Below are 26,127 nucleotides of genomic sequence, written 5' to 3'. Positions count from 1 at the left end.
AAATAGCGTTCCCTCCCTTACATTTAGAATGCTCAGGCTGGACAGAAATATGGTCCAATTCACACACCTACCAATATAACCCATTGTCATCCCTACTGCCTCGGATCTGTCGGACTCACTATACACCAATACTGCATTTATAAATGTCTGTTTTGGCCCATCTGTCTGTATAAAAAAAGGAAAGAAAAAAGAAAACTGTGATGTCTGGTTTGCTTCATAAAATTAATTTGATGTATAGCATCTACTTTAACTTTTTACTTAAGTATGACAAATGAATTATTTTTCTACCACTGTACTTAAGTACATTTAAAACCAGATACTTACATACTTTTACTCAAGTAGTGTTTTACTTGGTGACTTTCACTTTTACTTGAGTAATTTTATATTAAGGTACCTTTAGTTTTACTCAAGTATGACCATAGCATACTTTTTCCACTACTGATTTACGGTTGTAGAGTTTTTTCATCATTATAACTATCTGTGAACATTTTGACTCTCTACACACATTCAGATTTCTATATGTTATCCTGAAAGCCCAATCACCATGTGTCACGTTCTGACCTTTAGTTCCTTTGTTTTGTCTTTATTTAGTATGATCAGGGCGTGAGTTGGGTGGGCAGTCTGTTTGTTTTTCTATGTTTGGTTTCTGTTTCGGCCTAGTATGGTTCTCAATCAGAGGCAGGTGTCGTTAGTTGTCTCTGAGAATCATACTTAGGTAGCCTGGGTTTCACGGTTGGTTTGTGGGTGTTTGTTTCCTGTGTCAGTGTTTGTGCCACACGGGACTGTTTCGGTTTGTTTATATTCACTTTATTGTTTTTGTACTTCATAGTGTTCAGTCTTTTCTATTACAACATGGACACTTACCACGTTGCGTATTTATCCGATCCTTGCTACACCTCTTCAGACGAAGAGGAGGAAATCAGCCGTTACAGAAACACCCACCAACAGAGGACCAAGCGGCGTGGTAACGGGCGGCAGCAGCAGCAGCAGCGAACACAAGACTCGTGGACTAGGGAGGAAATTCTAGACGGGAGAGGACCCTGGGCACAGCCAGGGGAATATCGCCGCCCCAAAGCAGAGCTGGAGGCAGCGAAGGCAGAGAGGCGCTGGTATGAGGAGGCAGCACCGCGGCGCGGTTGGAAGCCCCCAAAATTTATTGGGGGGGGGGCACACAGGGAGTGTGGCGAAGCCAGGTAGGAGACCTGTGCCAACTTCCTGTGAGAGAGGGACCGGGCAGGCACCGTGTTATGTGGTGGAGTGCACAGTTTCCCCAGTGCGTGTGCATAGCCTGGTGCGGTACATTCCAGCTCTTCGTATCGGCCGGGCCAGAGTGGGCATCGAGCCAGGTGCCATGAAGCCGGCTTTACGCGTCTGGTCTCCAGTGTGTCTTCTCGGGCCGGCATACATGGCACCAGCCTTATGCATGGTGTCCCCGGGTTCGCCAGCACAGCCTAGTGCGGCCTATTCCACCTCGCCGCACTGGTCGGGCTACGGGGAGCATTCAACCAGGTAAGGTTGGGCAGGCTCGGTGCTCAAGAGCTCCAGTGCGCCTGCACGGTCCGGTCTATCCAGTGCCACCTCCACGCACCAGCCCTCCGGTGGCAGCCCCCCGCCGCCAGAGTCTCCCGTCTGTCCTGAGCCGCCAGATTCTCCCGCCAGCCAGGAGCCGCCAGAGCCGTCAGCCAGCCAGCCAGGAGCCGCCATCCAGCCAAGAGCCACCAGAGCCGTCAGCCAGCCAGGAGCCGCCAGTCATCCAGGCGATGCCAGAATCGCCCTTCACTCCGGAGCTGCCGGAGTCTCCCGCCTGTCCGGCGCTGTTTGAGTCTCCCGTCCGTCCGGCGCTGCCGAAATCTCCTATCCATTTGGGACCCATGGCTAGGGTCCCCGGTCGGAGGTCGGCGGCGAGGGTCGCTGCTCATAAGAGGCCATGGGGACGGTTGAGGAGGCGGACAAAAACTGTGGTGAAGTGGTGTCCACGTCCCGCGCCAGAGCCGCCACCGCAGACAGACCCCCACCCAGACCCTCCTCTATAGGTTCAGGTTTTGCGTCCGGAGTCCACACCTTTGGGGGGGTACTGTCACGTTCTGATCTTTATTTCCTTTGTTTTGTCTTTATTTAGTATGGTCATGGCGTGATCAGTCTGTTTGTTTTTCTATGTTTGGTTTCTGTTTCGGCCTAGTATGGTTCTCAATCAGAGGCAGGTGTCGTTAGTTGTCTCTGATTGAGAATCATACTTAGGTAGCCCGGGTTTCACTTTTGGTTTGTGGGTGTTTGTTTCCTGTGTCAGTGCCACACGGGACTGTTTCAGTTTGTTTAAAACATGGACACTTACCACGTTGCGTATTTATCCGATCCTTGCTACACCTCTTCAGACGGAGGAAATCTGCTGTTTACACCATGACATTAACTAGTATTGGAGCTATGTGAGTATGTGATCTAGGAGTATTGAGCATCAATAGCATGACCAGATAGACTGTAAAATAGTCAACATGATGTGAGCTTCTGTGTATCACTCTTACTTCAGTGGTGAGTTCATATATGCTCTAGTCTACTGTTGAAGTTCAGCACTCAGGGCCCAGAGTTGTCTCTGAACGTACCCTATCTAACACAATATGTAGCAGCATACATTTTGACACATGATTGGCTCTAGTTAAGCAGGAAACTGCCTGGGGCTAAGAGCCAATCACGCCTCACTGCCTAGGGGCAGGAGCCAATGAGAAGGGGCTGAGGTGATTATATTGTGGACACACAGCTAAGAGGGTCTGCACACACACACCAAAACACAGCTAATTAGCTAAAGATAATTTCACACTCGAGGGATTTGTAATTTTTATTAGGATCCCCATTAACTAACGCCATAACGCTAGCTTATCTTCCTGGGGTCCAACACCAATTAACAAGACATTATAAACAATTGGGTTGGGAACCAGCTAAATTTAACACAAAACACTCCATATCTGAAATTACAGATGCACAAAATCAAGTGGGATGTCAGTCTTTGCAGTTTCAACAAAAAACGGAACACAGAAGAAGAATCTGCCTCAGGAACCACAATGAAAATGTACTTTTTAAATATAAAATCAGATATAAGATGTATATATATTATTTGTTTTACATAATTTCCACAGTTTTGTACAATCATAAAGTTGATGTGGATTCATGATGAAGATTTACAGTAGGCCAGCCAGACAGTCAGCCACCCAGACAGATATACAGTAGATCAGCCAGCCAGATAGCAAACCAGGCAGCCAGCCAGCCAGTCAGCCACAGACAAATACAGTAAACATTAGACCAGACAGCCAGACAGCCAACATGCCAGCCAGCCACCCAGACAGATATACAGTAGACCAGTCAGCCCTCAGCCAGCAAGACAGCCAGTAGACCAGACAGCCAGTCCAGTCAGCCTGCTCTGTGTGCCTGTGATCTGTCTGCAATGCGTCAGCAGCACCAGGGACTCCCTCTCCAGCCAGACACAGCTGCCAGTCACCGTCTAGCCCCTGGCTCACTGCTGGACACCCAGCACCCACCTGCACTGCATGGTGTCCTTATTCCTCTCTCTCTCTGTCTGTCTCTCTCAGTTGGTCTCAATCTACCCCCCCCCTCCCCTCTCTCTTTCTGTGTCATTCTCTGTCTCTCGCTCTTTGTCTCTCAAGCTCTCTCTCTCCCCCTCTCTCTCGCTCGGCCTCAATCTATCCCCCCCTCTCTCTCTGATTCTCTCACTCGGTCTCAATCTATCCCCTTCTCTCTCTTTCTTCTCACTTCTCTCTCTCTCTGACAGAAGTATCAGCGTATTTCAACTGATCTCTGATTGGTTATAGCTTATAGATTTTTCTACTGTTGTCACAGAGAGACAGTGACTGAGAGGAAGGGCTGTCAGTGCCAACAGGGTTATTCTGACGTTAGAGAGACAGCTGTCATATAAGCTTCAAGTTGAATTGCATGCACATCCCTGACAACCTGAAATGGTCCCTTCACACAGACAGTGTGGTGAAACAGAGCCTCTTCAACCTCAGGAGGCTGAATGAATTTGTCTTGGCCTTTAAGACCGTCACAAACTTCTACAGATACTCAATTGAGAGCCACCAGGTTGTCTACCCTGCACTTTAAAGACTGCTGCCCTATGTATATAGTCACTGAACACCGGTCACTTTAACAATGTTTACACACTTCATATGTATACTGTATTCCTGTCAATGCTCATTCTATATAACTACTGCTGTACATACCTTTTCTATTCATATACAGTGCCTTGCGAAAGTATTCGGCCCCCTTGAACTTTGCGACCTTTTGCCACATTTCAGGCTTCAAACATAAAGATATAAAACTGTATTTTTTTTGTGAAGAATCAACAACAAGTGGGACACAATCATGAAGTGGAACGACATTTATTGGATATTTCAAACTTTTTTAACAAATCAAAAACTGAAAAATGGGGCGTGCAAAATTATTCAGCCCCCTTAAGTTAATACTTTGTAGCGCCACCTTTTGCTGTGATTACAGCTGTAAGTCACTTGGGGTATGTCTCTATTAGTTTTGCACATCGAGAGACTGAAATTTTTCCCATTCCTCCTTGCAAAACAGCTCGAGCTCAGTGAGGTTGGATGGAGAGCATTTGTGAACAGCAGTTTTCAGTTCTTTCCACAGATTCTCGATTGGATTCAGGTCTGGACTTTGACTTGGCCATTCTTACACCTGGATATGTTTATTTTTGAACCATTCCATTGTAGATTTTGCTTTATGTTTTGGATCATTGTCTTGTTGGAAGACAAATCTCTGTCCCAGTCTCAGGTCTTTTGCAGACTCCATCATGTTTTCTTCCAGAATGGTCCTGTATTTGGCTCCATCCATCTTCCCATCAATTTTAACCATCTTCCCTGTCCCTGCTGAGGAAAAGCAGGCCCAAACCATGATGCTGCCACCACCATGTTTGACAGTGGGTATGGTGTGTTCAGGGTGATGAGCTGTGTTGCTTTTACGCCAAACATAACGTTTTGCATTGTTGCCAAAAAGTTCAATTTTGGTTTCCTCTGACCAGAGCACCTTCTTCCACATGTTTGGTGTGTCTCCCAGGTGGCTTGTGGCAAACTTTAAACAACACTTTTTATGGATATCTTTAAGAAATGTCTTTCTTCTTGCCACTCTTCCATAAAGGCCAGATTTGTGCAATATACGACTGATTGTTGTCCTATGGACAGAGTCTCCCACCTCAGCTGTAGATCTCTGCAGTTCATCCAGAGTGATCATGGGCCTCTTGGCTGCATCTCTGATCAGTCTTCTCCTTGTATGAGCTGAAAGTTTAGAGGGACGGCCAGGTCTTGGTAGATTTGCAGTGGTCTGATACTCCTTCCATTTCAATATTATCCCTTGCACAGTGCTCCTTGGGATGTTTAGAGCTTGGGAAATCTTTTTGTATCCAAATCCGGCTTTAAACTTCTTCACAACAGTATCTCGGACCTGCCTGGTGTGTTCCTTGTTCTTCATGATGCTCTCTGCGCTTTTAACGGACCTCTGAGACTATCACAGTGCAGGTGCATTTATACGGAGTCTTGATTACACACAGGTGGATTGTATTTATCATCATTAGTCATTTAGGTCAACATTGGATCATTCAGAGATCCTCACTGAACTTCTGGAGAGAGTTTGCTGCACTGAAAGTAAGGGGCTGAATAATTTTGCACGCCCAATTTTTCAGTTTTTGAATTATTAAAAAAGTTTGAAATATCCAATAAATGTCATTCCACTTCATGATTGTGTCCCACTTGTTGTTGATTCTTCACAAAAAAATACAGTTTTATATCTTTATGTTTGAAGCCTGAAATGTGGCAAAAGTTCGCAAAGTTCAAGGGGGCCGAATACTTTCGCAAGGCACTGTACTGTTCATATACTGTCCATACTGCCTATAGACACCATTTTATATATATATATATATTATTACACACACTATATACAGTACCAGTCAAAATGTTTGGACACGCCTACCCATTCAAGGCTTTTTACTATTTTTACATTGCAGAATAATAGTGAAGACATCAAAACTTTGAAATAACACATGGAATCATGTAGTAACCCCAAAAAGTGTTAAACAAATCCAAATATTTTTTATATTTGAGATTCTTCCAAGTAGCCACCATTTGCCTTGATAACAGCTTTGCACACTCTTGGTATTCTCTCAATCAGCTCCATGAGGTAGTCACCTGGAATGCATTTCAATTAACAGGTCTGCCTTGTTAAAAGTTCATTTGTGAAATGTCTTTCCTTCTTAATGTGTTTGAGCCAATCAGTTGTGTTGTGACAAGGTAGGGTTGGTATACAGAAGATAGCCCTATTTGGTAAAATACCAAGTCCATATTATGGCAAGAACAGCTCAAATAAGCAAAGAGAAATGACAGTCCATCACTTTAAGACATGAAGGTCAGTCAATCCGGAAAATGTCAAGAACTTTGTAAGTTTCTTCAAGTGCAGTCGCAAAAACCAAGTCAGTCAAGAACAAATTCTTGTTTACAATGACGGCCTACCCAGGCCAAATCCTAACCCGGACAATGCTGGGCCAATTGTACACCTATCACAGCCGGTTGTGATATAGCCTGGACTCGAACCAGGGTCTGTAATGCCACCTTAAGCACTGAGATGCAGTGCCCTAGACCACTGTGCCTCTCAGGAGCTTGGAGCTTGGGACCATCAAGCGCTATGATGAAACTGGCTCTCTTGAGGACCGCCACAGGAAAGGAAGACCCAGAGTTACCTCTGCTGCAGAGGATACGTTTGTTAGAGTTACCAGTCCCAGAAATCGGCAAATAACTGCACCTCAGATTGTAGCTGGAATAAATGCTTCAAAGAGTTCAAGTAACAGACATCTCAACATCAAATTTTCAGAGGGGACTGTGTGAATCTGGCCTTTATGGTTAAATTGCTGCAAGGAAATGACTACTAAAGGACACCAATAAGAAGAAGAGACTTGCTTTGACCAAGAAACACAAGCAATGGACATTAGACCGGTGGAAATCTGTCCAAAATTGAGATTTTTGGTTCCAACCACCGTGTCTTTGTGAGACGCAGAGTAGGTGAACGGATGATCTCAGCATGTGTGGTTCTCACAGTGAAGCATGGAAGAGGTGTGATGGTGTTGGGGTCCTTTGCTGGTGACACTGTCAGTGATTTATTTTGAATTCAAGGCACACTTAACCAGCATGGCTACCACAGCATTCTGCAGCTATACGCCATCCCATCTGATTTGCGCTTAGTGGGACTATCATTTGTTTTCAACAGGACAATGACCCAAAACACACCTCCAGGCTGTGTAAAGGCTATTTGACCAAGAAGGAGAGTGATGGAGTGCTGCGTCAGATGACCTGGCCTCCACAATCACCTGACCTCAACCCAATTGAGATTGTTTGGGATGAGTTGGAGTGAAGGAAAGAGTGAAGGAAAAGCAGCCAACAAGTGCTCAGCATATGTGGGAACTCCTTCAAGACGGTTGGATGAAGCTGGTTGAGAGAATGCCCTGAGTGTGCAAAGCTGTCATCAAGGCAAAGGGTGGTTATTTGAAGAATCTCAAATATAAAATATATTTTGATTTGTTTAACACTTTTTTGGTTACTACATGATTCCATGTGTTATTTCATAGTTTTGACGTCTTTACTATTATTCTACAATGTAGAAAATAGTAAAAATAAAGAAAAAGTCTTAAATGAGTAGGTGTTCTAAAACCTTTGAACGGCAATGTATGTACATTCTGATCGTTGACCATGGCTCTGATATTTCTACATTTCTCTCTTTATTCATTTTAAGGGATTTGTGTCTTTTGTTTTGCATTGTTCGGTATTACTGCACTGATGGAGTACCAAATATAAGCATTTCGCTGCAACTGTGATAACATCTGCAAAATATGAGTATGTGGTCAATCAAATTTGATTTGATTTTGATTAGATCTCAAGGCATCCCTGAGTTCAGAATTGACTGTCTGACTGACAGTCTGTCCATCTTTCTGCCTGGCTTGACAACAGCTTAACACCCCAGGATGATGTCAATATCTGGTGAAGGCAGTTTTTCTGGGGACAAGCTGAATGAGCTCAGAAATACATCATCACCATTGAAACAGAGCCCACGAGTCCCTGGTTCTGTCAGTCTCTCTGCCGCAGTCTCTCCAGATGTTTGCTACCTAGCGTAGCTGCATGTGTGCAATCTGTCCATGAGCTGCTCTGTCGATTAGCTGTATGGATCTGTTTGTTTGCTTTTAGCGAAGTGCATTCTGTATACTCTGTAGGGCCTGCGATGCTTTGTAGGAATTCAGGTAGCGACCGATCTCTATGGAGACTGGGGCCAACCAGCTCTGTCTTTGACAGTCAATCCAGCTGCTTAGTTCCACTTTCTCTCTCTCTATTAGCATTAGCGGCTCTCTATTAGTTCTGTCCATTGGGGCGTTCGGTCTGTTGGCTGCTTGCTTGATATGAACTTTACCCTTGTTGTTTACATCGTGTCTGACAGCTGTACACAATGTCCATTAGCTCTTAGCCATTAGCCACTAGCTCTGTCGGCTAGCTGTTAGCTGCATATGTTAACACTGGGCTCAGCCCGTGGTGGTGGAGCGATGCTCATTGACCCTGCCCGGTTCAGCATCGACATCTTGGTGATCCCCTCGCTGCCAACGGTGGAGAGTGGGAAATTCTCGTAGGTCTCTGGCGCCCCCAATCCACAGTGGCAGCGCTGCAGCTGGGCCTTCAACTCCCTCTGGAAGTTACTGTTCAGGAAACCGTACACCTGTGTGTGTGTGTAGACAAAGTTTAAATGCAGAGCACCAGCACCTTAATGTTTGTAATGACATTTACATTTCCAACATTTTATTCAATACAGTTGAGTTGAGTTCAGTTAAGTTAATTTAAATTCAGTTCAGTTAAGTTAAATTAGATTTGATGTCATTCAATTCCACTCCACCCCTCTCTACCCCACTCAACCCTTTCAGGCTTTTCTTGAGGAATTCTCCCAGTGCCTCTCTGTAAATCTTCTGGGAGAGAGAGGAAGGCAGCTAGCACTTCCACATCACTCAGCTACCCCTCTCACTATCGCTACCCTAACCCTAACCTTCTGGGAAAGAGAGGAAGGTAACTAGCACTACCACTCTCACTACTGCTCTCAACATCCAGACTGTTGGGACAGAGGGAAGACATGCTTTTCAAGAGCAAGAACAAGGACACGGCATCTTGTGTCCTGCTTTTAACCGGGAAACTACAATCAAAACTGGACCAAATGTGTAAAAAAGAGAGCCAACCACAGGCCCAGGACCCTAGAATAGAGATACAAAGGAGCAAGTGCCCCTTGCACAAAAGAGTTGAGAAAATAGCAGAGAAAGAGAAGTGATACATGGATTCTAAAGCATTCATGGATTCTAAAGCAACTGCAAACAAATTGGTTACTCAGTAGAGAAGCTTCTTAAGAAAAAATAAATAGTTTGTAAGTACAATTCCTCAACAATATCTCAAGATTAAATAATTTTCTTACAAACTTACAAAATTCAAATATCCAATTATGAATCTTCTTAAGATGTTTGTTGCTAGGCAAATGATTTAGCTAGATATCTAGCTAGCAATGGAAATCATGTTAGCATATTTCCTACTGAGATTACTATTCTAAAACATGTTCTTGGGTTTAAAATAATCAATACTGAAACTTTCAGATGAAGACTGTATGAATTAAACATGTTCAATTGCTTTCATGACTGTATTCTCTCACTACCCTGAGTTTAAGACAAAGGTTTAGCTATCTTGGAATTCAGAACAAATCTAAAAACGTTATTTTCAATAACCTTCAATGAACTTTTTGATTAAGGTGCAACATAAGAAATAGCGCAAGAACATTTCCAATAACCTTTTTGAGGAATATCAACTTTGCTTAACTTTCTTCGTAAGTCTATAGTTCAGATAAAAATGGTAGTTAAGAAGACATTTCTTCTTAAGAAGGTTTTGTGAATCTGGGCCCAGGAAATCTGCACCTGGCTTGTTGATTTTTAAACAGGCATTTCAAACCAAAACAATGCAAACAAAACAATAACAATGGAACTATCAGCAATAGTCCCAGTCGTTACTCAGGTAATAATGACTACCCCTCGACGACACCCACAAACCAACAGTCTTTCTTATTAACCCCCATTTTAAAAGGGGCAACTTCGTTGTCGATTTCTTTTGTTATACAGAAATAATAAAACATGCAGAAAAGTTGTTGTTCAATGTGCATGTTGTCACATTCTGACCATAGTTCTGTTATTGTATTCTTTGTTTTAGTATGGTCAGGGCGTGAGTTGGGGTGGGCAGTCTGTTTGTTTTTCTGTTCGGTATGGTTCTCAATCAGAGGCAGGTGTCGTTAGTTGTCTCTGATTGAGAATCATACTTAGGTAGCCTGGGTTTCACTTTTGGTTTGTGGGTGTTTGTTTCCGTGTGAGTGTTTGGGCCACACGGTACTGTTTCGGTTTTTGTAAATTCACGTTGTCATTTATTGTTCTGAGTTTTAATTAAACATCATCATGAACACTTACCACGCTGTGCTTTGGTCCGATCCTTACTCCTCCTCAGACGAAGAGGAGGAAATCTGTTACATGTAGCCAAGTCAAAAATCGCAACCTATGGTTCGCAATGCTCCCACATAGGGAAATATAGCCTGTGAGAAGAGCCCTCTGGATTCAGGCTATTCGGTGTGGCAAAGTGGGAAATTTTGGGGCGCTGTGTCCAACTAGGCTAAAACATTTCATCAAAGTAAGACATTTAACTTGTTTAGTACAGTCCATTTGTAACTCTACTCACTACTTGTAGCTGTATAGTCTAACTAACTCAATACTTGTAGAGTTACAAACAGACTATACAGCTACAAGTAGTGAGTAGTTACAAACAGACTATACAGCTACTCACTACTTGTAGCTGTAGTCTGTAACTCTACTCACTACTTGTAGCTTTATAGTCTAGTCTGTTTGTTTGTTTTGTTGGTCTTGGCTAGCTTAATGATCCGGTTGGTTGCTAGCTAGCAGTCAATCAAGTGACTGCTAGCACAGTCATGAAAAGTGGCATGAGGGAAGCACTACAATGATGTTTTTCTGAGTAGTGAGAACACTAGGGAGCAGGCATTGTTGAAATCTTTAGACATGTTGTGCTTTTCTTAAATGTAGTTTTGTAATCGACTTAAGCAAGCAGACAACAAGAAAATTGTATCTGAAAAAGGTCAAGTTTTTGCTGTGAGCCAATGAGGTACCTACAGGTTATTTTCCCCACATGCGTGCAGGTTTGCGAAGTTCTATCTAATACCGACTTGGATTATAGCAAGAGCAGTAGCAACGGAACCTTCAGCAGCAGTAGAAGTCTCACCACACCTGTTTGTCTATCCACCATCTGTGACATCAGGACATTCCAAAAGGTGCCAAAAACTGAAGCAATAAAGGGACAGCCCAGATACATTACTTGGTCACTATGTGCATTTTCAAAACACATGAACTAACCTCCTGTTTTACCAGTTGGCCAATGACATGACACTCTGCCCTATGTAGACACTAAAAATACATAACAAAAAGGGGCATTGGAAAAGTGAGGCAGATTCAGATTTTGGAGGACCAGGAGAAAAAAAGCGAGATCGGGTACCTCACAATAAACATATACCTTAATGGGACAGTATTGGTTCAAGGGAGCGAATGAAGTTGCGCTCCACACCTTTGTAGACAGATTGTTTTTTACACTCAAATCTGTGGTGGAAGCAGAGGGAACAAATGACCAGTACCTGATCAACATTACAACATCACAAGCAAGTTCCAATGAACCCAATTAACAAAGACAGTGAACAAAGACAGAGAGGACATGGTCAAAGAAATGGCCAAATCATCACCTAAACCCATTGTGGTGCAAATGAGAGGCAGCCTCTCCCAGCTAGACTCAAAACTCGTATAGAGTTAAAAGATCAAGTCCTGGACCAGCTCTCTACCAGCACTGACGTAGATATGGAGCAGCTGCGTGACCAACTCTGCCAGGTAAAGAATGAACACAGACAGTTGATAGAAAATCTGACATCAGAGAGAAAGGAAATGACAGAAGAACTCTGAAAAAAAAATCCAAGATGGCATAGCAGTCTTTGTCTTGTCCCATGTGTGTATATATATACTTTTGAAAAAACAGATCCATACCACAATGGGTGAGGCAGGTTGCAGGAGGGTATTTTGAAGTTGAGGTTTAGGAAAAATATTAAAAAGAATGCAAAGAAAAATATATATATATATATATATTTGTATATTTTTCTTCGCATTCTTTTTAATATTTTTCCTAAACCTCAACTTCAAAATACCCTCCTGCAACCTGCCTCACGCATTGTGGTATGGATCTGTTTTTTCAAAAGTATTTCTATTTACCCCTGAACTGGAATACCTCAACTGAAGCTAGCTAGCTAACTAGCTACCAGCTATCAGTCAGTTAGCTGATGACCGCTAGCAGTGGTTATCAGCTAACCTTTAGCTTGGAAAGCTCTCACTAGTTCGTACAAAGCATTTCAAACCAGAGCATACAGGACCTATTTCTCTCCATATCCCGGATTCCTACCTGAAATTCTGAACCATTTCATCCGGATCATCACAGCTAGCTAACCGCAACCCGGGTTGACTACTCCTGGCTAACGTTTCCATCCCGGAGCTAGCACCAACTAGCCTGGAGCTAGCCCATGCTAGACCCATCTCCCGGCTAGGGCTCCTGGGCTACTCCTGAAGCCCACTCCACGGCTACAATATCCGGACCCCTTCTACTGCCGGTACGGGGCACGGAACACCGCCGATCCTTCACGACTGGAATACCGACAATCTGCCCGAGGATCCCAACAGGCCCCTCAGGCGTGACGTCCCCTGAAGGCCCATTCTGCTAACCGCGGCCTGCTAGCTATCTAGAGCATATTGGACTGCTAGCTGATCCATCGGCCAGTTTCTTGCACCACTATACCCATTTTGCTAATTGGACTTGGACCCCTCTGCTACTTGGAACCCTACTAATTCCACAACTGGTCTATCGACGTCACCTCACGAGGCAAAAACAAACGTCCATCTAAGGCCAATATGCTAGCTTGCTAGCCCCGGCCTGCTAACTGTCTGAATCGCCATGTCCCCAGCCAGCCCAACCACCCCCTGGATCCATACGATCACTTGGCTATGCATGCCTCTCCCTAATATCAATAAACCTTGTCCATTACTGTCTTATTTAACTGTAGAGCCTCTAGCCCTGCTCAGTATGCCTTAACCAACCATGTTGTTCCACCTCCCACATATGCGATGACACCACCTGGTTTAAACATCTCTAGAGACTATATCTCTCTCATCATTACTCAATGCCTAGGTTTACCTCCAATGTACTCTCTTCCTACCATACCTTTGTCTGTACATTATGTCTTGAATCTATTATATCATGGCCAGAAACCTGCTCCCTTTACTCTCTGTTCCGAACGTGCTAGACTGCCAGTTCTTATAGCCTTTAGCCGTACCCTTATCCTACTTCTCCTCTGTTCCTCTGGTGATGTAGAAGTTAACCCAGGCCCTGCAGTGCCTAGCTCCACTCCTACTCCCCAGGTGCTCTCATTTGTTGACTTCTGTAACTGTAAAAGCCTTGGTTTCATGCATGTTAACATTAGAAGCCTATTCCCTAAGTTTGCTTTATTCACTGCTATAGCACATTCTGCCAACCCGGATGTCTTAGCCGTGTCTGAATCCCAGCTCAGGAAAACCACAAAAACCCTGAAATTTCCATCCCTAACTATAATATTTTCGCCAAGATAGAACTGCCAAAGGGGGCGGTGTTGCAATCTACTGCAGAGATAGCCTGCAGCGTTCCATCTTACTATCCAGGTCTGTACCAAAACAATTTGAGCTTCTACCGCCTGCTATAGACCACCCTCTGCCCCCAGCTGTGCCCTGGACACCATATGTGAATTGATTGCCCCCCATCTATCTCCTGAGCCCGTGCTGCTAGATAACCTAAACTGGGACATGCTTAACACCCCGGCCATCCTACAATCTAAACTTGATGCCCTCAATCTCACACAAATTATCTATGAACCTACCAGGTACAACCCCAAATCCGTAAACACGGGCACCCTCATAGATATCATCCTGACTAACTCACCCTCCAAATACACCTCTGCTGTATTCAACCAAGATCTCAGCGATCACTGCCTCATTGCCTGCATCCATAATGGATCTGCGGTCAAACGACCACCCCTCATCACTGTCAAACTCTTCCTAAAACACTTCAGCTAACAGGCCTTTCTAAATCGACCTGGCCGGGGTATCCTGGAATGACATTGACCTCATCCCGTCAGTAGAGGATGCCTGGTTATTCTTTACAAGTGCCTTCCTCACCATCTTAAATAAACATGCTCCGTTCAAAAAATGTAGAACCAGGAATAGACATAGCCCTTGTTTCACTCCAGACCTGTCTGCCCTTGACCAGCACAAAAACATCCTGTAGCGTTCTGCATTAGCATCGAATAGCCCCAGTGAAATAAAACTTTTCAGGGAAGTTAGGAACCAATATACACAGGCAGTTAGGAAAGCTAAGGCTAGCTTTTTCAAACAGAAATTTGCATCCTGTAGTACAAACTCAAAAATGTTCTGCAACACTGTAAAGTCCATGGAGAATAAGAGCACCTCCTCCCAGCTGCCCACTGCACTGAGGCTAGGAAATACTGTCACCACCGATAAATCCACAATAATTGATAATTTCAAGAAGATTTTTCTACGGCGGGCCATGCTTTCCACCTGGCTATCCCTACCCCGGTCAACAGCACTGCACTCCCCACAGCAACTTGCCCAAACCTCTCCCACTTCTCCTTCACCCAAATCCAGATAACTGATGTTCTGAAAAAGCTGCAAAATCTGGACCTCTACAAATCAGCCGGGCTAGACAATCTGGACCCTCTCTTTCTAAAATGATCTGCCAAAATTGATGCAACCCCAATACTAGCCTATTCAACCTCTCTTTCGTATCGTCTGAGATTCCCATAGATTGGAAAGCTGCCGCGGTCATCCCCCTCTTCAAAGGGTTCAATTCTTGGGCCGACTCTTCTCTGTATACATCAATGATGTCGCTCTCGCTGCTGGTGATTCTTTGATCCACCTCTTATGCAGACAACACCATTCTGTATACCTCTGGCCCTTCGTTGGACACTGTGTTAACTAACCTCCAGATGAGCTTCAATGCCATACAACACTCCGTCCGTGGCCTCCAACTGCTCTTAAATGCAAGTAAAACTAAATGCATGCTCTTCAACCGATCGCTGCCCGCACCTGACGGCCGGTCCAGCATCACTACTGACCATCCTACCGATCCTCGACTTCGGCGATGTCATTTACAAAATAGCTTCCAACACTCTACTCAACAAATTGGATGCAGTCTATCACAGTGCCATCCGTTTTGCCACCAAAGCCCCATATACTACACACCACTGCAACCTGTATGCTCTCTCGTTGGCTGGCCCTCGCTTCATACACGTCGCCAAACCCACTGGCTCCAGGTTATCTACAAGTCTCTGCTAGGTAAAGCCCTGCCTTATCTCAGCTCACTGTTCACCATAGCAGCACCCACCCGTAGCACGCGCTCCAGTAGGTATATCTCACTGGTCATCCCCAAAGCCAATTCTTCCTTTGGCCGCTTCTCCTTCAAGTTCTCTGCTGCCAATGACTGGAACGAACTGCAAAAATCTCTGAAGCTGGAGACTCCTACCTCCCTCACTAGCTTAAAGTACCAGCTGTCAGAGCAGCTCACAGATCACTGCACCTGTACATAGCTCATCTGTAAATAGCCCATCCAATCTACCTCATCCCCATACTGTATTTATTTATCTTGCTCCTTTGCACCCCAGTATCTCTACTTGCACATTCATCCTCTGCACATCATACCACTCCAGTGTTTAATTGCTATATTGTAATTACTTTTCCACCATGGCCTATTTATTGCCTTACCCCTCTTATCCTATGTCATTTGCACATGCTGTATATAGATTTTCCTACTGTATTATTGATTGTATGTTTGTTTATTCCATGTGTAACTCTGTTGTTGTATGTGTCAAACTGCTATGCTTTATCTTGGCCAGGTCACAGTTGCAAATGAGAACTTGTTCTCAACTAGCCTACCTGGTAAAATAAAGGTAAAATAAAAAATGAAGACAGTGACAATGAGAAAAGTGGAGGAGATGAGAAGTGCTTTTAGAAGTAAAAAAGGACCTGAAGAACAGAGGACACCATACAGGCTCTGGAGCAGCTAGCCAGGGTCACAAACCCCAGCCCACCTCCCACTGTGCTCCACACACTCATCCCATACCAGCTCTCCAGGAGATCCCTCTCCACCCAACACCAACCCTCCTCCCTCAGATCCCTCTCCAACAAATAACAACCTCCCTACCACCTCTGCTAGCTCAACCAACACTCCCACCAACGCTTCAAGAGCAACCTGGGATTGGAGTCATTCTCTGTGACTACAACAGAAACATCTATGGGAAGAGAACTACTACCTGATATGGAGGTGAGAAAAATATGGTGCCCCACACCCTAGAGTGCCCTCAAAATAATTTCAGAGGACAGTTTAATAGGAGCGAAGACAATAAAAATCCACACTGGAACGAACGACCTAAAGAACATGAGAGGACGTGTGGCCCCAGCTATGAAAGAAATAGCCAATATGGCCACAGAGAAATACTCTGCAATAATTATAATTTAATCTCTTCTCCCGTGCTGCAATGTGCCATTCAATATTATTTTAGAAAACAAACTCAGAGCTCTCAAGAAAATGTGCACTAAGATCTAACATCTTTTTGGCACACCACAAAGACATCCACCCTCACCTCATGCAAGACCATGTCCACCTAAACTGGTGATGTGCAAACATCTTAGCAAAGGTGCTAAAGTACATGGCCAAAATGCGAAGAAAGACTAAGAGCATCCGGCCTATGGGAAGCCAGCAAATAAGAACATCACACCCAGAGAGCCCTCCACCAAGAGAAGTCAGCACTCGCCCAGAGAGACCCTCACATAACCCAGAGACTCCCACACTCCACCCAGAGTCCAGCACTCCGCCCAGAGAGACCATCACCTCACCCAGAGAGACCATCACCTCACCCAGAGAGACCAGCACTCCATTGAGTGTGACCAATGAACAAGTTGAAGAAGTTGAACTTTTAGCAGTAACATTGGATAGTCAGTTATCATGGTCAAGTCATATTGACAAAGTTGTTGTGAAGCTGATGAGGTATGTCTGCATTCTGCGTTTTTGACACCAAGATCAACTGTACTATTGTTCAAGACTTTGATCTTGTCCCATCTTGATTACTGTCTGGTAATATAGTCCGGTGTAGCAAAGACAGACCCAGCAAAGCTGCAGCTGTCTCAAAACAAAGCAGCACGCCTTTCCCTTAATAACTGCACACAGAAAACTAACATCAACAAAATGCACAACAGTCTTTCACGGTTGAGTTGAGGAGACTGCTTCTCTTCTAGTCTTTTTAAGACACATTTGTGTTGAAAATGCCTAACCACTTGTATAATCTATTTGCATTCACTTCAAAACAGACAGAGTACCAGTCAACATTTTGGACACACGTACTCATTCAAGGGTTTTTCTTAATTGTTACTATTTTCTACATTGTAGAATAATAGTGAAGACATCAAAGCTATGAAATAACACATGGAATCATGTAGTAACTAAAGTGATAAACAAATCAAAATATATTTTAGATTTGAGATTCTTCAAATAACCACCCTTTGCCTTGATGACAGCTTTGCACACTCAGGGCATTCTCTCAACCAGCTTCATGAGAAATGCTTTTCCAACAGTATTGAAGGAGTTCACACATGCAGAGCACTTGTTGGCTGCTTATCCTTCACTCTGCGGTCCAACTCATCCCAAACCATCACAATTGGGTTGAGGTCAGGTGATTGTGGAGGCCAGGTCATATGATGCAGCACTCCATCACTCTCCTTCTTGGTTAAATAGCCCTTACAGAGCCTGGAGGTGTGTTTTGGGTCATTGTCCTGTTGAAAAACAAATGATAGTTCAACTAAGCACAACCCAGATGAGATGACCTATAGCTTCAGAATGCTGTGGTAGCCATACTGGTGAAGTGTGTCTTGAATTCAAAATAAATCACTGATGGTGTCACCAGCAAAGCCCCCCCCACACCATCACACCTCCTCCTCCACACTTCACGGTGACAACCACACATGCAGACAACCACACATCACCTACTTTGCGTCTCACAATGATAAAAAAAAAAAATCTCAAACTTGGAATCATGTGACCAAAGGAAAGATTTCCACTGGTCTAATGTCCATTGCTCATGTTTCTTGGCCGAAGCAAATTTCTTCTTCTTATTGGTGTCCTTTAGTAGTGGTTTCTTTGTAGCAATTCGACCATGAAGGCCTGATTCACGCAGTCTCCTCTGAACAGTTGATTTTGAGATGTGTCCGTTACATGAACTCTGAAGAATTTATTTGGGCTGCAATCTGAGGTGCAGTTAACTATAATGAACTTATCCTTTGCAGCAGAGCTAACTATTCCTTTCCTGTGGCGGTCCTCATGATAGCCAGTTTCATCATATCGCTTGATGGTTTTTGCGACTGCACTTTAACTTCTTGGTGACAGGGGGCAGTATTTTCACATCTGGATGAAATGCATGCACAAATTCAACTGCCTGCTACTCGTCCCCAGAAGATAAGATATGCATTTTATTAGTAGATTTGGATAGAAATCACTCTGAAGTTTCTAAAACTGTTTGAATCATGTCTGTGAGTATAACAACTTATTTAGCAGGCGAAACCGAGGAAAAACCATTCAGGTTGTTTTTTGAGGTCACTCTTTTCAATGGGCTTTCATTGGGAATCCAGATTTCTAAAGGGACCTTCTTGCAGTTCCTATCGCTTCCACTGGATGTCAACAGTCTTTAGAAATTGGTTGAGGATTATCCTTTGTGTAATGAAGTACGGCCATCTTGAAAGAGGGTAACTTGAAGTGTACTGTTAGATAGAGGCACGTGACCAGAAAGCTAGCTAGTTTGTTTTCCTCCTGTATTGAACACAGATCATCCAGTCTTCAATTTTATCGATTATGTACGTTAAAAAAATACCTAAAGTTGTATTACAAAAGTAGTTTGAAATGTTTTGGCAACGTTTACAGGTAACTTTTGAGATTTTGTAGTTACGTTGCGCAAGTTGGAACCGGTCTTTTTCTGGATCAAACGCACCAAATAAACGGACATTTTGGATATATATCGATGGGATTAATCAAAACAAAAGGACCATTTGTGATGTTTATGGGACATATTGGAGTGCCAACAAAAGAAGCTCGTCAAAGGTAAGGCATGAATTACATTTTTATTTCTGTTTTGTGTCGCGCCTGCAGGGTTGAAATATGCTTCTCTCTCTTTGTTTACTATGGTGCTATCCTCAGATAATAGCATCGTTTGCTTTCGCCGAAAAGCCTTCTTGAAATCTGACATGTTGGCTGGATTCACAACAAGTGTAGCTTTAATTTGCTATCTTGCATGTGTGATTTCATGAGTTTGATTTTATAGTAATTTATTTGAATTTGGCGCTCTGCATTTTCACTGGCTTTTGGCCAGGTGGGACGCTAGCATATCCCAGAGAGGTTAAGAAATTTTCAAAGTTCATGAAATGTTCCGCATTGACTGACCTTCATGTCTTAAAGTAATGATGGACTGTTGTTTCTTTTTGCTTATTTGAGCTCTTCTTGCCATAATATGGACTTGTTCTTTTACCAAATAGGGCTATCTTCTGTGTACCTTCCCTACCGTGTCACAACACAGCTGAAACACATTCAGAAGGAAAGAAATTCCACAAATTAACTTTTAACAAGGCACACCTGTTAACTTCACTAGGGTAGGGGGCAGCATTGGGAATTTTGGATGAAAATCGTGCACAAATTAAACTGCCTGCTACTCAGCCATAAAAGCTAGATTATGCATATAATTAGTAGATTTGGATAGAAAGCAATCTGAAGTTTCTAAAACTGTTTGAATGATGTCTGTGAGTATAACAGAACTTGTATGGCAGGCAAACACCTGCAAAAAAATCCAACCAAGAAGTGGGAAATCAGAGGTTGGTAGTTTTTCAACTCATTGCCTATCGAATACACAGTGTCTATGGGGTCATATTGCACGTCCTAAGGCTTCCACTAGATGTCAACAGTCTTTAGAACCTTGTTTGAGGCTTCTACTGTGAAGTGGGGGCGAATGAGAGGGGATTGAGTCAGAGGTCTGCCAGAGAGACATGAGCTGACCGCGCGTGATAGTTAGCTTGCGTTCCATTGCAATTCTACAGACAAAGGAATTCTCCGGTTGGAACATTATTGAAGATTTATGTTAACATCCTAAAGATTGATTTGATACATCGTTTGACATGTTTCTACGGACTGTAATGGAACTTGTTGACTTTGTCTGCACCTAGTGATCGCGCCTCATGAATTTTGATTTCTGGGCTAAATGCGCGAACAAAAAGGAGGTATTTGGACATAAGATGGACATTATCGTACAAAACAAACATGTATTGTGGAACTATGATTCCTGGGAGTGCATTCTGATGAAGATGTAAGGTAAGTGAATATTTATAATTCTATTTCTGACTTCTGTTGACTACACAACATGGCGAATATCTGTTTGGGTTGTTTTGGTCTCTGAGCGCTATACTCAGATTATTGCATGGTGTGCTTTTTCCGTAAAGTTTTTTTAAAATCTGACACAGCGGTTGCATTAAGGAGTAGTGGATCTAAAATTCCATGCATAACAGTTGTATCTTTTAGCAATGATTATTTTTAGTATTTCTGTAAATTGATGTGGCTCTCTGCAAAATCACTGGATGTTTTGGAACTACTGAACATAAAGCGCCAATGTAAACTCAGATTTTTGGATATAAATATGAACTTTACCGAACAAAACATACATGTATTGTGTAACATGAAGTCCTGTGAGTGTCATCTCTTTCTGCTTTTTGTGACTCCTCTCTTTGGCTGGAAAAATGGCTGTGTTTTTCTGTGACTTGGCTCTGACCTAACAATTGTTTGATGTGCAATTTACAACAAGAGTATCTTTAAAATGTAGTAAAATACTTGTATGTTTGAGGAATATTAATTATGGGATTTCTGTTTTGAATTTGGCGCCCTGCAGTTTCACTGGCTGTTGACGCTAGAGTCCCACATACCCCAGTGAGGTTAATTGAAATGCATTCCAGGTGACTACTCAATGAAGCTAGTTGAGAGAATGCCAAGAGTGTGCAACGCTGTCATCAAGGGAAACGGTGGCTACTTTGAAGAATCTCAAAAAATATATATTTTGATTTGTTTAACCATTTTTTTGGTTACTACATGATTCCATATGTGTTATTTCAAAGTGTTGATGTCTTCACTACTATTCCACAATGTAGAAAATAGTAAAAATAAAGATAAACCCTTGAATGAGTAGGTGTGTCCAAATTTTTGACTGGTACTGTACATAACCCACCAGACACACTACTATGGGTTTCTCCACTGTACCCAAACCCAAAACAGATTTAATACATCGCTCAGTTATGTATAGAGCCATGTCATCGTGGAATGCTCTGCCACCAAACGTTACTCAGGCAAAAAGCACATTTAGCTTTAAAAAAAACGGATAAAGACAACAGTTTCACAGAGCCTCTCCTCTTTCTAAATATCTCATTTAACTGTATACAATAATATGAATATGTATATATGAATAGTGTGTAAATAATATTTTTGTTCTCTTAGTGTCTATCCAATTTATAACTCTTATTTATTTTTGTTTATGTTTATTTGTTATTATTATTAATTATATTTAATGTCCTTGTCTATAACTGTTCTGCACTTTGTCATATATTTGTACGTTTTATGTGGACCCCAGATAGAGTAGCTGCTGCATGTGCAGTAGCTAATGTGGATACTAATAACCTAAACTAAACTCCACTCACTACAGGGTTGACACATGTGGAGGCCATGGCGGTGAGGTGGCAGGCGGAGAACACAGCATCATGCTGGCAGGCGGGCAGCGCCTGGTGGTCCCAGTCGAATATCGTGTTGAACACGTTGAGCGGCAGCCAGCAGAGGGCGAAGGCGGCAACGATGGCCGCCAACATAGCATTGATCCTCTGGGCTCCTCGGGCCTTCCGGCTCCGCTCCACCACATCCCTGGATGGGAAAAACACAGGAAAGGATGGGATTTACAGTATTCCACACTTTTCCAGTTACTTTTGTTTCTGTTTTCTTAGTCTGTTTATTTGTTCTATGTGTATCTGTTGTTGTAATTTTGTTTGATCAATGGGTGGCCACCGGAATGGACTAAATGGATGGGATTTAACCATACTTTACCAGGTACTTACTAATTTCATTAACATTTCTATTTATTCATTAACTGTTCATTGTCTATCCTCTTTGATGATCCTTAGACTATTACTCCATTCATTCATTTCTTTTATTCACCTATTCATCATTGGTCACTCATTGACTACCATTCATTGACTCCTGTCCTGATGTATTACCTGCGTCTGAGTAGGCATACTATTATTGACTATTCACTAACTCATTAATCTGACAATTCTTTGACTGTCGTGTGTGTGTGTGTGTGTCTGTGCTTGTGAGAATGCATGAGTGTGTGTGTGTGTGTGCTGGCGTGAGTGTGTGTGCTGGCGTGAGTGTGTGTGTGTCACCTGCGTCGACGTAGGCGTAGGAATATGCGGAGGTAGCAGAGCAGCACTAGTAGCAGAGGGAGGCAGTACTGGAACAGCAGCAGGGAGGTGGTGTAGGCCAGACGGTGTCTTTCAGTCGGCCATTTCTCCAAACAGATAACATGGTCTCTGAGGAGAGAGAGGGAAGGAGAGCAAGAGAGAGAGGGGGAAAGAATGAGTGAAAGAGAGCAAGAGAGGGAGGGAGAGAGTGAGACCAAATGTAATTTATGGATCAGTGGATCACCTCGACAACTTCCAGTGAAATTGCAGAGCTCCAAATTCAAATTAAATTACTATAAATATTTTACTTTCATGAAATCACAAGTGCAATACATGAAAATAAAGCTTAACTTGTTGTTAATCCAGCCGCCATGTCAGATTTCAAAAAGGCTTTACGGCGAAAGCAAACCATGCGATTATCTGAGGACGGCGCTCAGCACACAAAACATTACAAACAGTTAGCAGCCAAGTAGATTAGTCACGAAAGTCAGAAATAACAATAAAATTAATCACTTACCTTTGATGATCTTCATATGGTTGCACTCACAAGACTCCCAGTTACACAATAAATGTTCCTTTTGTTCGATAAAGTCCCTCTTTATATCCAATAACCTCCATTTTGTTGGTGCATTTTGTTCAGTAATCCAATGGCTCAAATGCGGTCACAATAGGCAGACAAATTCCAAATAGTATCCGTAAAGTTCGTAGAAACATGTAGAACGATGTTTATAATCAACCCTCAGGTTGTTTTAGCCTAAATAATCTATAATATTTCAACCGGACAATAGCGTTGTCAATATAAAAGAAAAACAACGAAAGGGTCTCGGGATTGTGCACCAAACAGGTTGGGGACTTTCCACTGGCCTCTCATTGAAACTGCTAATTTTCCCTCATTTTTCAGAATAAAAGCCTGAACCAATGTCTAAAGACTGTTCATGGCTAGTGGAAGCCATATGGAACGCAATCTGGGTCCCAACCATTTATATGGAGGATAGGCTTTCAATGGAAAAACACCCATTTCAAAATAAATCCTGGATGGATTTTTCCTCAGGTTTTCGCCTACCAGTTCTGTTATACTCACAGACATTATTTGAACAGTTTTGGAAACTTTAGTATGTTTTCTATCCAAATATATCCAATTATTTGCATATCCTAGCTTCTGGGCTTGAGTAGCAGGCAGTTTACTTTGGGCACGCTTTTCATCCAAAATTCCGAATGCTGCCCCCTATCCTAAAAAAGTTAAGGAAAGCTTTGATTTACTCAGTGAGAATAGCCTTGCTATTGAGAAATGCCGTCGTAGGCAGACCTGGCTCTCAAGAAAAGACAGGCTATGTGCACACTGCCCACAAAATTAGGTGGAAACTGAGCTGCACTTCCAAATTCCTGCCAAATGTATGACCATATTAGAGATAGATACATACATACATACATACATACATACATACATACATACATACATACATACATACATACATACATACATACATACATACATACATACATACATACATACATACATACATACATACATACATACATACATACATACATACATACATACATACATACATACATACATACATACATACATACATACATACATACATACATACATACATACATACATACATACATTTCCCTACACAGATCCGCAAAGAATTTGAAATTAAACCCAATTTTGATAAACTCCCATATCTACTGGGTGAAATATCACAGTGTGCCATCACAGCAGCAAAATGTGCAACCTGTTGCCACAAAACAACTATTGAATAACAAACACCATTGTAAATACAACCCATATTTATGTTTATTTATTTTCCCTTTTGTACTTTAATTATTTGCACATAAAATTACATTTGAAATGTCTTTATTTTTCTGGGACTTTTGTGAGTGTAATGTTTACTGTACAATTTTTTTTATAGTTTTTCAATTTTGTTATCTATTTCACTTGGTTTGGCAATGTAAACATGCATTTCCCATGCCAATAAAGCCCTTAAATTGAATTGAATTGAGAGAGAAGGAGAGAGAGAGGAAGGGAGAGAATGATAGACAGAGCGTTCGTAAATTTATCAGTTCTGCGCTCTGGCACACTCAGACGAGAGTGCTCTGAAATCAGAGTATCAGAGTGAATTTATGAACACACCCACACTGACTCACCTGAAGGGGTTGGCAGGCAGGGTGAGGTTCTGGAAGGGGTTGTCGGTCAGAATGTTGTAGGACAGGAACGGGAGTGATATGAAGCAGGCGACCAACCAGGTGAGACCTACGGCCAGGTAGGAGTGGCCTGCTGCTGGGGACCAGCCAGTAGGGTGCAGGATCAACTGATGGCGCTCCAACGCAATCAACACCAGGGAGAAAATAGACACCGTCACTGACACACACTGTACAAATGGAGTGACCTGATGGGGAAGAGAGGAGATAAATAAGGGACAAGGGTGGGAGGAGAAAAGGGCACATTATGGACACAAACAAACACGGCAAGGTTATCAAACAAAGATACAGGAACTCTGAAAAATGATTTTTTGAAGAAGAAGAAAAGTCTGTGTTCTCACCTTGCAGAGTGCCTCCCCCAGTACCCAGCGGTCCATCAGAGTGTAGATGACGGTGACAGGTAAACACACCACACACATTAAGATGTCGGAGCAGGACAGGTTGGCGATTAGAATGTTGGTGACATTATGCAGTTCCTTCTGCCGCCCGATGATGAAAACCAGGCCCACATTGCCTAGCAACCCTACTGCGATCACCGTGCTGTAGGCCACGATAAGGAAGGTGGCTCCACTCACCGAGGGTGGACACTGGGCTGACTCTGACCAATCAGAGTTCTCCCAGACGTCAGAGGAGCTGCTGTTATTGGTCATGGTGGAATAAGCGTTTTGGGGGCTGTTAGAGGGAGCTTACTGGTAGAGCCTGGGAGGCTAGAGGGAGCTAGAGGGAGCTAAAGAGGGTGTAGAGGGGACAGGGTGACTGGGTAATCAGTCAGTTATAGTCCTTCTATACCCTCCTCAGTTGGCTGATTGGTCGTCAAGATGTTAGAGTCGCTGTGATCGTCTCGCCGAGTCTGCTAATCACTCTTAGTGGTTGAGCCCTCAGTCTGATGGAGACAATACGATTGGTTTGGCTCAGGAGGAGGAAAGTCTATCTGTAAAACAGGGAAGAGAATAGAAAATAATCTCGGTGTATCTACTGTATAATATAAGAGAATCTGTAAGAAAAGATCGTGAATAGAGGGAGTGGAGGAAAAGTGAATACAACTTCAAAGATATACCTACAGAAGATGAGAAAATGTGAAAAGACAGAACAGAAGATGAGAGAAAATGAGATTAGAAGAGAGAAGAGGACAAGAGGATGATAAAAAATAAATTAGAAAAAAAGTGGGAACATAGTTTAGATGACAGAGAAGG

The 26,127-nt window shown here is 42.9% G+C and overlaps 1 protein-coding gene across 1 annotated transcript; it reads right to left on the bottom strand.

The window, feature by feature from the left end:
• Positions 1-8,541: 8,541 nt before the first annotated feature.
• LOC135516907 (neuropeptide Y receptor type 1-like) lies at positions 8,542-25,584 on the bottom strand. Its single transcript, XM_064940976.1, has 5 exons — positions 25,276-25,584; positions 24,881-25,122; positions 22,706-22,852; positions 21,971-22,187; positions 8,542-8,757 (listed from the first exon to the last, which is right to left on the bottom strand). The coding sequence occupies exons 1-5, from the start codon at positions 25,582-25,584 to the stop codon at positions 8,542-8,544; spliced, it is 1,131 nt and encodes a 376-aa protein (XP_064797048.1).
• Positions 25,585-26,127: the final 543 nt, after the last annotated feature.

This window comes from Oncorhynchus masou, chromosome 28 (assembly GCF_036934945.1).
Source record: "Oncorhynchus masou masou isolate Uvic2021 chromosome 28, UVic_Omas_1.1, whole genome shotgun sequence".
Lineage (NCBI taxonomy): Eukaryota > Metazoa > Chordata > Actinopteri > Salmoniformes > Salmonidae > Oncorhynchus > Oncorhynchus masou.
The sequence above is the reverse complement of the archived record's forward strand: the minus strand, read 5'-3'. Positions and strand labels throughout refer to the sequence as shown.